Below are 14945 nucleotides of genomic sequence, written 5' to 3'. Positions count from 1 at the left end.
GGGCTGCCTTCACAAATTTAATAATTGATTTAATAGCAGGGTGTGCAGATCTGTAATAACACAGTTGCAAAAGTACCCTTTCAACTTGGGAATGGGATATGGCAGACAATGAGAGCACTGATGGAAATTGCATACCCCTGTCCAAGGACAACCTGGTACAAATATAATCACAGAAGAGAGGCAAACAATTGGCAAAGATGGCCCCTCCAGAGCCTGTCCTTAAGTACTCTACATTTACTTAGCTAATTTGGAACAACAGTTAAGTCCCAACAAAACTATTCATAGTCACAAGCCTTCCCCTCTTCTCACAAATACTGGGAAAATAATATAAATGTTGACAATAAACTAATTATTGACCCACAGCTATATTTTGAAAACAAGAACAATTCAGTATTTACAGATTTGATATTTTCCTTTCTTCAGGACATCCAAAATACTCTTGAATCAATGAAGTACCTTTTAAATGCACTAGTTGGTGTTCTAGATTTTTTCTAATCAACCAGCTCAGACATTACACATCTCTGGAGCAGGTGGGTCTTGAACATCTTCTCAGCAGCTTCAAATATTTAAACTGAACATCTCCACAGCTGTCTGTGCTGAGGGAAACCCTTCTGAAGTCCCTCTGACATGCTGTGACCTACTCCCCCACCAGCCAGCAAATATGAATCCTCCAATTGGTTTCTGACCTCTGACCTCATTTGCTAAATGTGGTTTGCAAGGTGGCTCGGTGGGGGGAGGTGCCAATAAATCTGCTGCTGGTCGGTAATGCAAAATTAGCAGCCTACCTCCCTCTCTTCTCCTGCAAACTTGATTGAAAATCTTGCCCTAAATATCTAAACTGAATACAGAGGAACTGTAGGGTACAAGTGGTTCACCAGTATTCAACACACTTGAGAAAACATTGCTCACAAAGAATCAGTTCTGTTGACATAAACAGATTTATTTTGATTTATGGAGCTAGGCAAGACATCCTTCATTGATGTCAGAAGCAACACTACATGATCAAACTTCTGCTACTTTTGCATCTTTTATAGTGGCAGCAATTCATCACTTTTTGTGATGCATCAAACCAAATGTTTTTGGAACTTTGCCATTTTGTAAAGATGTTGGTACACTATAAGACTCATTCGGAGGCACACTGAAGATGTTACCTAGTATGGTGATGGAACGTCTGAAAATGAACCTTCCAGCTCAGCGAGAAAACCTACATCCAGAACCTCAATCTGAGCTGCAAATCTTCTCAAAACTCGCTTACACAATAAGATGTTTGTATTTTTAAAACCATCAGACACTAACACCTCTTGTACTCAGCAGTGCCATGGAAGAGGCTGTGGCAGCTACAGGTAGTAAACCCCCCAGAGTCTGAGAGTCAGGGAAAACCCAGAAGGAATGCGAGTAATTTGTGGGTTGGGTGTTTGGGGAACAGGGGGGTTTGGAGACAAAAGCAGGCAGTGGTTGCAGTAGGCACCCTTTGCCCATTATTCAATCTCATGACAGGTACTGATTGTCTTTGCTCAAGAGCCCTACACTCCTGCGAGGTGACAAGCTGTCCACAGGGTTGCAGCAAAGCTAAACATAGTGTTAACCTAGGAAACCTTAACCAGGTCAATCACAGACTTTGCAGGTTAAGAACCTTAATTGCCAACTTAAAGGCTTCAAGTACCAATAGGACTGGAAGGTCAAACATGGATTTAGTTCTGCTGAAGGTGAGAAGGCAGTGAACTCTGGATATGCCACCACCCGACCTGATTAAATGCCTTTCCCACAGACAAACCCACCACATCTGGGAGCAGAAAATTCTGCCCACTGCTTTGCAGCTCAGAATTAAAACAAAAAGAAAGCAGTACAGAAGCACTTAATATTTTTAATAAAGCATACATTCTTTATATTTTGTTTCTAGAATCCAGACAGTGTAGAATTAGTCCATTCAGACAATCGAGTCCACACAGCCCCTCCGAACAACATCCCAGCCAGGCCCACTCTATCTCTGTATTTCCAACGGCCAATCCACTTAACGTGCACTTCTTTGGACTGTGGAAGTAAACCACGCAGACATGGGGAAAATGTGCTAACTTCACACAGATCGCCACCAAAGGATGGAATCAAAACCTGGGTCCCTGGTACTGCGAGGCAGTAGCGTGAACCAATGAGCCACTGTCCCACAATTCAGAAACTAGACAGTGGATAAATTAAGCTGGTTAAGTTTTATGCTTTCCTTCTAACAATCACTCAAAGATCTATCCATAATTTAACAATGCTAAAGATATGACTATCTTGTTCATCTCTTGTCAGTATTTCAACATCCTGTGACTTAATTACTTTTTAGAGCTGTTTCCTCAAACTATGCCAGGTGATGCCCAATTTCAGCATCCAGTTGAAACCTCAGCTCTGCTTCAAAACCAATACCAGATACATCATAAAGAACACTTAGTTACTCCCTCACAACAGTAACTTCTTTCTGCCCTTACCTTAACACCCAATGAAAATCACTGCTTTGCTAGCTCTAAACTCAATTTCGCTAACACTTTCCCTGCCAGCCTCATTCCCTTCTTTGCACTACTCAGGAATGAAGCTTCAGCTGCTTTAGTCAAATTAGTTGAATTCTCTGCCTAAATTCTTCTGTCAGTCACCTCTCTCTATCTTCCTGTAGTCAGTCATTTCCCCTCAATTTCCTAATGCACAACATTAAATCAGCTATGAATAATCTGAGAGTATATTAAAGTCAACATAAAAATGCAAGTTGCTATAGCCAAGATGAATGCAGTGAATTCAAAGCCGTAAAGGGAGAATTGCTAATCAATGTAGAAATCAGAATAGAAAATCAAATTGATTATAAGTCCTATTTTTTATTCAAATTATCACAGTAATTTTCTGTATTCTGGTGTTGAAAAGCACAGCTAACTAGATGTTATATTAATGTTACAGCAAATGTATCACATCCTTTTGTACAAAAGCCCTTGTAAGTGACAGATTCTGAATTTAGTTACAGATTATTGATCAGGCATCACTAAAGGCCACATAAGTGAAATGGTCAGTTCGACAGAAGAGGTTCCAACTGTAAGATTTGTGACAGTATTAATTTCTTACCAAGTTTACTTATGCAAACTCATTAAAACCGGTCGCTGTAAATAGCAATGTAGTAAACTTCACCTGTTCGTTCATAGTCTCATGTTCTGTGTGCTGCTCCTCATTTTCTATTTCTGGGTCCTCATCTTCAGGTTCCTCATGTGGATTGTTCTCATCTTCAAATAAGACATAAAATTATTTTTAAAATCTTGTTACTCAATGCAGTTTCTACTGATAATTATCCAAACATACTTACAGCCAGACCATATTGAAGAAACCCCATCTAGATGGAATATTCGGTCAATATTTACTAATTGTCACGTTAGGTTACAGTAACATATGTGTTAAACATTTATCTTTGAATTGGTTTGAATAAAAGTTTGAAAAAAAAATACAAAAAATTGTAACAAAGAATCTGGTTTTGCCTTTTTACTGTAATCTATTTGCATCATGAGGATTCATACAAGTCTGAATTACACAATGTCCTGCAGTTGGCCCAACTGCTGCACTTTATTGATGCTTTTAGCCATCACTGTTTTTGATATTATCAGATGTAGAGCCATTGGATGGCTGGTGAAACACGGTGCCCTTCCACTTACCATTTACAGCAAGTGTGCTCTGCCAATAAGGCTAACTTCTGATGCACACTAATAAGTGTGTTCAGAAAATGATAAGAACCACCGTCAACAATGGTAACATTTGTTTGATATACTGAGGTACAGAGTTGTAGGTTTTTGACCCAGAGTGGCTATCCCCATTTCAAACAAGTATGCTGTTTTGGAAAATGTAGGAAGTGATGGATTCTCAGGGGAATGTAGCACAAACAGCCAAGTTTCTGGTATCAAGACTGGCTCAAATACAATGAGAGGTACATCAGGTTCCAAGAGACCATTGTGTTAGGGGACTCTCTAGTCCAAGGCACAGACAGATGTTTCTGTGGCCAGCAGCGAAAAATCAGAATGGTGTGTTGCCTCCCTGGTGCCAGGATGAAGGATGTCTCAGAGAGGGTGCAGAATGTTCTCAAGGAGGAGACGGCCCACCAGAAGGTCATTGTCCACATTGGAACCAATGACATAGGAAGGGAAAAGGTTGAGATTCTGAAGGGAGAATATTGAAAGTTAGGCAGAAATTTAAAAAGGAGGTCCTCGAGAGTAGTAATATCTGGATTACCCCCAGTGCTATGAGCTAGTTAGGGCAGGAATAGGAGGATAGAATGTATGGCTGAGGACCTGGTCTTTGGGAGAAGGATTCAGATTTTTGGATCATTGGGATCTCTTTTGGGGTAGAAGAGACCTGTACAAGAAGGACAGATTTAACCTGAATTGGAAGGGGACTAATATACTGACAGGGAGATTTGCGAGAGCAGCTCGGGAGGATTTAAGGTAGGAAGGTGGGACCCAGGGGGTTAGTGAGGAAAGAGATCAATCTGAAACTGGTACAGTTAAGAAAAGAAGTAAGTCAAACAGTCAGGCCAGGCAGGGACAAAATAGACAAGTTATGACTGATAAATTAAACTGCATTTATTTCAATGCAAGAGGCCTATCAGGGAAGGCAGATGAACTCAGGGCAAGGTTCAGAACATGGGACTGGGATATCATAACAATTACAGAAACCTGGCTCAGGGATGGGCAGGACTGGCAGCTTAATGTCCCAGGATACAAATGCTACAGGAATGATAGAAAGGGAGGCAAGAGAGGAAGTGGAGTGGCCTTTTTGATAAGGGATAGCATTACAGCTGTGTGGAGGGAGGATATTCCTGGAAATACATCCAGGAAAGTTATTTGGGTGGAACCGGGAAATAAAAAGGGATGATCACCTTATTGGGATTGTATTACAGACCCCCTAATAGGCAGAGGGAAATTGAGAAACAAATTTGTAAGGAGATCTCAGTTACCTGTAAGAATAATAGAGTGGTTGTGGTAGGGGATTTTAACTTTCCAAACAAAAACTGGGACTGCCATAGTGTTAAGGATTAAGATGGAGAGGAAGTTGTTAAGCACCTACAGGAAACTTTTCTGATTCAGTACGGGGATCTACTTACTAGAGAAGGTGCAAAACAACTTACTCTTGCGAAATAAGGCAGGGCAGGTGACTGAGGTGTCAATGGGGGAGCATTTTGGGGTCAGCAACCATAATTCTATTAGTTTTAAAATAGTGATGGGAAAAGATAGACTAGATCTAAAAGTTGAAGTTCTAAATTGGATGAAGGTCAATTTTGACAGTATTCGACAAGAACTTTCAAAAGCTGATTGGGGGCAGGTGTTTGCAGGTAAAGGGACAGCTGGGAAATGGGAAGCCTTCAGAAATTAGATGAGAGTCCAGAGAAAGTATATTCCTGTTAGGGTGAAAGGAAAGGCTGGTAGCGATAGAGAATGCTGAATGATGAAAGAAATTGAGGGTTTGGTTAAGGACAAGAAGGAAACATTCCTGAAGAAGGGTTTATGCCCGAAACGTCGATTCTCCTTCTCCTTTGATGCTGCCTGACCTGCTGCGCTTTTCCAGCAACACATTTTTAAGCATACATCAGGTATAGACAGGATAGATCGAGTGAATCCTTAGAACAGTATAAAGGAAGTAGGAGTATACTTAAGAGGGAAATCAGGAGGGCAAAAAAAAGGGACATGAGGTAGCTTTGACAAATACAGTTAAGGAGAATCCAAAGGGTTGATACAAATACATTAAGGACAAAAGGGTGATGAGGGGGAGAATAGGGCTCCTCAAAGATCAGCAAAGCAGCCTTTGTGTGGAGTCACAGGAGATGACGGAGATAATAAATGAGTATTCTGCCTCAGTGTTTACTGTGCAAAAGGACATGGAAGATACAGAATGTAGGGAAATAGATGGTGACAGCTTGAAAAATGACCATTTTACAGAGGAGGAAGTGCTGGGTGTCTTGAAATGCATAAAAGTGGATAGATCCCCAGGACCTGATCAGGTATACACTAGAACTCTGTGGGAAGCTAGAGGAGTGATTGTTGGGCCTCTTGCTGAGATATTTGTATCATCGTTAGTCACAGGTGAGGTTCTGGAATACTGGTGGTTGGCTCACGTGGTGCCACTATTTAAGAAAGGTGGTAAGGACAAGTAAGGAAACTACAGACCAGTGAGCATGACGTCGGTGGTGGGCAAGTTGTTGGAGGGAATCCTGAGGTACAGGAAGTACATGTATTTGGAAAAGCTAGGACTGATTAGGGATAATAAACAAGGCCTTGTGCGTGGGAAATCATGTCTTACAAACTTGATTGAGTTTTTTGAACAAATAACAAAGAAGACTGATGAGGGCAGAGCTGTAGATATATCTATATGGACTTCAGTTAGGCGTTCAACAAGGTTCCCCATGGGAGACTGATTAGCAAGGTTAGATCTCATGGAATACAGGTAGAACTAGCCATTTGGATACAGAACTGGCTCAAAGGTAGAAGACAGAGGGTGGTGGTGGAGGGTTGTTTTCAGACTGGAGGCCTGTGACCAGTGGAGTGCCACAAAGATTGGTGCTGGGTCCACTACTTTTCATCATTCATCTAAGTGATTTAGATGTCAGCATAAGGGATATAGCTAGTAAGTTTGCAGATGACACTAAAATTGGAGGTGAAGTAGACAGTGAAGAAGGCTACCTCAGATTACAACAAGATCTTGATCAGATGGGCCAATGTGCTGAGGAATGGCAGATGGAGTTTAATTTAGATAAATGTGAGGTGCTGCATTTTGGGAAAGCAAATCTTAGCAGGACTTTTACACTTAATGGAAAAGATCCTCTGGAGTGTTGCTGAACAAAGAGACCTTGGGGTGCAGGTTCATAGCTCCTTGAAAGTAGAGTCGCAGTAGATGGGACAGTGAAGAAGCATTTGGTATGCTTCCCTTTATTGGTCAGAGTATTGAGTACAGGAGTTGGGAGGTCATGTTGCGGCTGTACTGGACATTGGTTAGGCCACTTTTGGAATATTGTGTGCAATTCTGGTCTCCTTCCAATTGGAAGGATGTTGTGGAACTTGAAAGGGCTTAGAAAAGATTTACAAGGATGTTGACAGGGTTGGAGCATTTGAGCTATACGGAGAGTTGAATAGGCTAGCACTGCTTTCCCTGGAGCGTCGGAGGCTGAAGGGTGACCTAAAAGAGGTTTATCAAATCTTGAGGGGTATGGATCGGGTAAATAGACAAGGTATTTTCCCTGGGGTGGGGCAGCCCAGAACTAGAGGGCAGAGGTTTAGGGTGATAAGAAAAAGATAAAGAAGGGGCAACTTTTTCATGCAGAGGGTGGTTCATGTGTGGAATGGGTTGCCAGAGGAAGTGGTGGAGGCTGGTACAATTGCAACATTTAAAAGGCATCTGGATGGGTATGTAAATAGGAAGGGTTTGGAGGGATATGGGCCATGCGCTGGTGGGTGGGACTAGATTGAGTTGGGATATCTGGTCTGGTTGGACCAAAGGGTCTGTTTCCATGCTGTACATCTCTATGGCTCAATGACTGTATTTGATGGAGGTAGAATAATATGTGTGCAGGCCAGGATTGTGCATGACTTGGAAGTGGTGGTCTTTGTTCCACCAATTGTCTTTGTTCTTTTAGATGCTACAAAAGTTACAGAATGTACTGTCAAAGAAGCCTCAGCCAATTATTGCATTAGACCATGCAGATCTGGGCAGGGTTTGAACACGCATCACTCTGGGATATAGTACTTCGACCATGACACTATAAGATATAAGAGCAGGATTAGGCCATTCAGCTCATGAAATCTGCTCAAATTATTTGATCATGTCTGAAGTATTTCTCAACCCCATTCTCCTGCCTTCTCTCTGTAACCCTGCCAATATAGATTTTGCATGTTTCATGATGTGTGATATATGCATAGATTGTACATACATTGAGATTTTAAAAAACTACAGTAATAGAAATAGTTACACTTTCGACTAACACACAAAAAAGTAAAATTATAGATTGAATGTCTATGAATCCAGTTACATTTTTATTTAGCAAGGTGAAACTAGGAGGAAGCTTCTGACATGTTTGTTTGCATATGATGCAAGGTTTTAGAAAAGGACAGTTTCAGAGAAAAACATACACAAATATATCTGCTCTTTTAATGACTTGTTGACTAGCTTTGGTATGCAGTACAATTAATATTTCACTTTTGGATGGCAAAATCTATGTGATGCCTTGGATACTCCCCTAGATAATTGAGATACGAATATTTCAACCATTCCTATTGCTTTCCAAAAGAAAACAAAATGGTCATTTTGCACTGAAATTACACTTCAATTGTGGCTCCAGCAAAACTGTCAATGACAGGATTCTCTAGATGTAAGTTCTGCATATGCATTTCTTAGAAGCATTTAGAATGTTAATCTTTATTCATTAATATTTGGGTATGTTCACTTTTGCAAAACATTGTGAATCATATATAAATTTAGATCAAACATGTCAGTTCAAAAATGTATTTTTACAAAACTGCTAAGTAGGTTAATCATCCTGAATGTCTTCTGATCCAATCTTACCCTCTTCCTCCTCTTCATGCATATCTCTTTCATCACCACCTTCAGCAGCATCTTCGTTATTAAAAACTGACTGCTTCCTGTGATGTTAAAAAGCCAGAGTAAGCAAATTTACATTCACAGTACACTATGAACAACTCAATCATGTTACTTCTAAGGAAAAACCAAAATGTATGACCAGAAAACATCTTGTAAATCAAAGGTGGAATGAACCTAATAATTGAAAAGGAATATTATATCAATTACAGGATGGCTTCTCGTCAGTTAACTTGTATAATGTTTGTAGTAGCTTTTGAAAATCCTGCATAGGAAACTTTGCTCTTTAGATACTACTAGTGCCTATAAAAGCTCCAACGTAGCGTGAGCAATGAGCCTATATTCTTACAGAGAAAATCACACCAGATGGCCTTTTTGTGAGAGCATTAACAAAGCATGTAGAGTAAGAAGATCACAAGGTCAACAGCATGTAATGCTAATTGGATAGTACTGCTGTCACACTGGAGTTCAATGATCTGCCTAAGCTCCTTCCTTTGTCTCATTCAGCAACAGCAGAAGCCACCCTGACTTTCATTCCAAAATGGTACTGATCTCCTGTTATCTATTAAAGTGGGGCTGAAATAGAGAGGTACTAAGTGTCCTAGACACCACTATCACAATCCCAGGAGAGATGGACCAACAGTGGTGGCTCAGTGGTATACAGTCAGGGGGGAGTTGCCCTCGGAATCCTCAACACGTTGGCTGCAACAGAAGGTCAGAGGCTAGGAATGCTGCAGTCAGTAACTCACTTCCTGACTCCTCAAAGCCCGTCTACCTTCTACAAGGCACAAGTCAGGAGTGTGATGGAATACTCCCCATTTGCCTGGATGAGTGCAGCCCCAACAATACTCAATAAGCTAGACACTATCCAGGACAAAGCAGTATGCTTGATTGGCACCAGATCGACATGCATCCACTCCCTCTACTACCGACGCTCAGTAGCAGCCGTGTGAACCATCTACAAGATGCACTGCAAAAATTCAGTGCACATCCTCACAGAGCACCTGCCAAATCCATCACTTCTATCTAGAATGACATGGACAGCAGATATATGGGAGCACCACCACCTGAAAGCTCCCTTCCAAGTCACTCACTATCCTGACTTGCAAATATACTGCTGTCCCTTCACTGTCACTGGGTCAAAATCCTTGAATTCCCTCTCTAAAGGCATTGTGGGTTAACCTACAGCATGTGGACTGCAGTGGTTCAAAAAGGCAGCTCACCACCACCTTCTCAAGGGCAAGTAGGGACAGACAAGAAATGCTGGTCCAGCCAGTGAATATCCCACAAATGAATTTAAAAAACCTTAATGTTGCATTCTATGAGAATAAAGACATAAGAAAAAGACATCAGCAAAAAAAAAAGTTCACCTTAATTGTTCTTCTCGCAACAACTCTTCTTTCCGTTCTGCTTCTTGCTGGAGGCGTTCCTGTCGATCCATGTATTCCCTCAGTCTCTGTTCGTGCAGTGCATCTTGTCTTTCTTTCAGTTTGCGTGATTCTTCTGCCCGTAGCTCTGCTAAACGTTGCTGTTCCAACTGTTCCTCATAAGGGGATTTGTGCTTCATGGTTATCTATTCCAAAATAATAGTTCGTTAAAAAGGCATGTGAAAGCAATCCGATTCAGATTCATGAGCTTCCAAAAACATGTGTTTGAAATGCACTTATGCTTGGCATTAGGTAAATCAACTGTTGCTGGGTCAAACTCCTGGAATTTCCCCCCTAGTGACATTGTGGGTCAACTTACAGCATGTAGAACGGCAGTGGATCAAGAAAGCAGCTCACCACCACCTTCTCAAGGGGCAACTAGGGACGGGCAATAAATGCTGGCAAGTGGACTCTGATTGGTACAGGTGTTGCCCTGGAGAATGCACTAATTAATGATGATTGACAGTTAATTACTAACCTTTTTAAAAAAATTAAACCAAGCAGGTGACTCTGGTAGGGCAAAACCTTTCTCTGAGAAATGAATCAATGAATGGCTGTCACCTATTTTGTTGAGTTGTAGCAGGCAAAATGTGCATATTTGTTCTGATTGCAAAGAACAGTGTCTTGTGGCTGAATATATGTAGCTATAGTACACACAAGTGTTCCACACTGCATGTACTGGAAGAAATATCCTTATATGGTGATGAAAATGAACTTAGACCATAAAGCATACCTCAGGACATTAAACTATACAGCATTCTTAACATATCTTTGTTAATTACAAATTGGTGTTACTCAATTAGAACTTTTCCTCTAACTTGTACATTGTAGCTCATTCTGAGCTTTAGTTAAGAATGTACATACCTATGACAATTAAGCCTAATTTACAACCCTCTCAACTCCAACAGAGTGCTGTGGGCTCAAATTCCATTCTAAGGTTTAAGAGGATAGTGCTGCACGAGTGTGTCGAGGCTAAGAGTTGTGCATAGCAAGAGGCAGCAAACGTTTGAGAAGACATCATAACAAGGCCCTTTCTGATCAGGAAATTTTACACATCCCATGGTTCAATTTAAAAAGCAGTGTCCTCCTATTATTACCTATTCCTCAATAAATAACAAAAACAGATTGATGTACAAATCATCCCATTGTTCGGTATGGTTTTCTATACGAAGTCCTGCTGTGCTTTCCTCCATAACGTCTGCAGCCCTTCAAAATGATTATTGTAAAATCCTAATCAAGTGATGGTATAACATAAATCTTCTGCAATGGTATCTTTTAAACAGGATAGCCTGTAAAGCAAAACTATCTTGCCTGACATGCTGTTCATTTTTAAAAGATAATGTTATTGAAAGGACAGTCAGCAATCCACACATAATGTATGCTACATAGAAAGAGCACTAATTTAGGGATGCATGCAGCACAAAATTAAATAAACGTAGAAAGCAAATAAGGATAGTACTTCCACTCATTTATCAGAACAGGACTGTGTTATAAAACAATTTGTTACTACTCTGCTGCCCTCCTCTGCCATTTACAAGCAAAGCAGAGATACAGAGTGATAACAAATTACTGAACTGCTTGGGCATTCAGAAATGTTCTATAAAACATTCTAATTAATTCGATCTTTCAAGAAAATCATGGTGTGTCTATTTATTCCAGTTAAATGTATCATTGATGTGCCTAAAAATTAAAAAGATGTTAAAGTGAATATATAACCAAGTTGATGTACAGTCAACTTGGCTTTCGCCTGCTCCTCAGACCCTGCCTGACCTGTTGTGCTTTTCCAGCAGCACACTCTTCGATTCTGATCTCCAGCATCTGCAGTCCTCACTTTCTCCTTTAATGCAATTGGGTTTGGTCAATCCAGAATAAAGAAACATAAAGTCAATTTTCAGTGTGACGGGTTAAACATTTTTTGATGGCACAGTGAAATCTATTAATTAATCTTTTTAAGTGTAACCCTGTTGTTCTTTTACTTTGTAAATCTACAATAGCGAGTAGACTGGGTTCTTTTTGGTTATATGTTTTATTGAGATCTGTCTCTCGGATGAAATTTTAAGAATATAAAACATAAGTAGAGTTGTTCTTTTTAACAACAGCAAGACTGTGCTATTTTGTGGGTCTGCAGTTTATTATGGTGCAAAGATGGCCTTTGATAGAATGATGTGCTCTTCCTGTCGGATGTGGGGGAATTATGTCTGAAATAAGTTGTTTGGTTGTGAATCCTATCAAAATCGCATGGATCAGTTGGAGCGGTAGTTAGAGGTCATGAGGAATTTACAGGAGCTATGGGGTATCTTGGGTGGTAGTTGTAGGAAGGGAGAGAAACCGGAGATACAGTCTGGTAGATGGGTTACCTCCAGGATAGATAGGAGAGGGAGGGAGGCAGGTAGTGGACAGGTCTTCTGTGGTTATCCCTATTTCAAACAAGCCTGCTATTTTGGAAAATATAGGAGGTGATGAACTCTCAGGGGAATGTAGCATGAACTGCCAAGTTTCTGGTATCGAGACTGGGCCTAATGGAACAAGGAATACCTCACGTTCCAAGCGATCAATTGTGATAGAGGAATCTCTAGTCAGAGGCACAGACTGATGTTTCTGCAGCCAACAGCGAGGAATCAGAATAGTATGTTGCCTCGCTGGTGTTAGGATCAAGGATATCATGGAGAGAGTGCAGAAGGGGAGAGGGACCAGCAGGATGTTGTTGTACTTATTGGAACTAATGACATAGGAAGGGAAAAAAATAAGATTCTAAAAGGAGAACATAGGAAGTTAGGCAGGATTTTAAAAAGGAGGTCCTTGAGGGTAGTAGTATCTGGATTACTCCAATGCTACGAGCTTGTGAGGGTAGGGGAGGATAGAGGAATAGGAGGATAGAGCAGATGAATGTGTGGCTGAGGAGCTGGTGCGGGGAGAAGGGTTCACATTTTTGGATCATTGGAATCTCTTCTGGGGTAGAAATGACCTGCATAAGAAGGATGAATTGTACCTGGATTGGATTGTACCGGGATATACTGGCAGGGAGATTTACTAGAGCTGCTTTGGAGAATGTAAACGAGTAAGGTGAAGGGGTGGACCCAGGGATATAGTGAGGAAAAGATCAGTCTGGTAAAGTCTGTCTACAAACAAGGGACCTATTATAATCTAATGGATGGCTGAGGTCAGAGTGACTATCCCTGACATCAAAAAAGCAGCTGACTGTGTGAGACATCGAACAGTCCTAGCAAAACTGGAGTCAATAAGAATCGGGGGGGGGGATCCCCTATACTTTGAGAGTTATACCTCACGAAATAGGAGATGGTCACAGTTGTTGCAAGCATTTCTTTATTTTCCATTCTACACCTAAGATTTTGTACCTCGGTACCTTTATATACTTTTCACTGTACTCTTGTATCACTGTAGTTGAGTACATGTCATAAAAAAAGCCTAATTCTAAAATTCTAATGTTAAATTCCCAGAACATCACTACTAAAGTTCTGCAAGGTAGTGTCCCAGACACAACCAACTTCATCAATGACCTCACTTCCATTACAAGAACAGAAGAGACAATGTTAACTGACAATTGCACAATATTCACCATCATTTGCATTTCCTCAGACACTGAAACAATCTGGGTTCATATACAGCAAGATCTGGACACCATTCAGGCTTGAACCAATCAGTAGGAAGTATCAATTCTGCACTTCAAATGCCAGGCTATGATCAAACAAACATGATTTTAACCACCTACCTTGGGCGATCAGTGGTTTTACTATCCTGGGGTTACCACTGACTAGAAACCAAAGTGGTAAAACCAATAACTGCAGATGCTGGAAACCAAATTCTGGATTAGTGGTGCTGGAAGAGCACAGCAGTTCAGGCAGCATCCAACGAGCAGCAAAATCGACGTTTCGGGCAGTTTCCTGATGAAGGGCTCTTGCCCGAAACGTCGATTTCCCTGCTCGTTGGATACTGCCTGAACTGCTGTGCTCTTCCAGCACCACTAATCTAGAAACCAAAGTGGACCAGCCATATATTGTGATTACAGGTCAAAGGATGGGAATTTTGCAGCAAGTGGCTCATCTATCTTACTCATTGTGTCTGTCTACCATCTGAAGGTAGAAGTCAGGAGTGTGATGGAATACTCTCCACTTACCCAGATGAATGCACCACAAATAACAATCAAAAGGCTCAATGCTATCAGAATAAAGCAATTCCCTTGACTGGTACTTCATCTGGTACCTTAAGAATTTATCTCTCCATGACTGATGCATATTGACAGAATTGTGTACTACATACAACATGGACTACAAAAACTCCTGCAGCGACACCTTTGAAATCTGTGACCTCCAAGCAGGACAAGGGCAGCAGCTGCAAAGAACACCACCAACTGCAAATTTCCCTCCAAGTGATATAAGAAAGGGGAGCCTCAATATGAGCCTGGTTAGTCTTGGGCTTCGACTGTACTCACCCACCTGCTCCAAAAATTATTTTCTACAAGTGCTCTGTACTGGCACTAGAGGGGGTACAGAGGAGGTTCACTAGGTTGATTCCAGAGTTGAGGGGGCTGGCTTGTGAGGAGAGACCCAGTAGACAGGGATTATATTCACTGGAATTTAGAAGAATGAGGGGGGATCTTATAGAAATATGTAAACTTATCAAGGGCATTGATAGGATAGAAGTAGGGAGGATGTTTCCACTGGCAGGTGAAACTAGGACAAGAGGACATAGCCTCAAAATTAGGGGGAGCAGGTTTAGGACTGAATTGAGAAGAAACTTCTTCACCTAAAGGGTTGTGAATCTATAGAATTTCCTGCCCAATGAAGTAGTTGAAGCTTCCTCCATGATTTTAAAGCTAAGATAGATAATTATTTGAATAGTAAATGAATTAAGGGTTATGGTGAGAGGGCGGGTAAGTGGAGCTGAGGCTTTGAAAAGATCAGCCATGAC

General features: G+C 41.0%; 1 protein-coding gene across 1 annotated transcript in view; it reads right to left on the bottom strand.

The window, feature by feature from the left end:
• Positions 1-14945, bottom strand: part of golim4a (golgi integral membrane protein 4a) — a 109166-nt gene that overhangs the window by 18567 nt on the left and 75654 nt on the right. Inside the window, exons 10-12 of the mRNA XM_072572671.1 lie at positions 9960-10162; positions 8557-8633; positions 3151-3242 (exon numbers count right to left, since the gene is read on the bottom strand). Of these exons, the coding sequence (XP_072428772.1) occupies positions 3151-3242; positions 8557-8633; positions 9960-10162 (372 nt within the window). The remainder of the gene's footprint in view (positions 1-3150; positions 3243-8556; positions 8634-9959; positions 10163-14945) is intronic.

This window comes from Chiloscyllium punctatum, chromosome 6 (genome assembly GCF_047496795.1).
Source record: "Chiloscyllium punctatum isolate Juve2018m chromosome 6, sChiPun1.3, whole genome shotgun sequence".
Lineage (NCBI taxonomy): Eukaryota > Metazoa > Chordata > Chondrichthyes > Orectolobiformes > Hemiscylliidae > Chiloscyllium > Chiloscyllium punctatum.
Note: the sequence above shows the minus strand (reverse complement) of the source record. Positions and strands in the feature narration are given on the sequence as shown.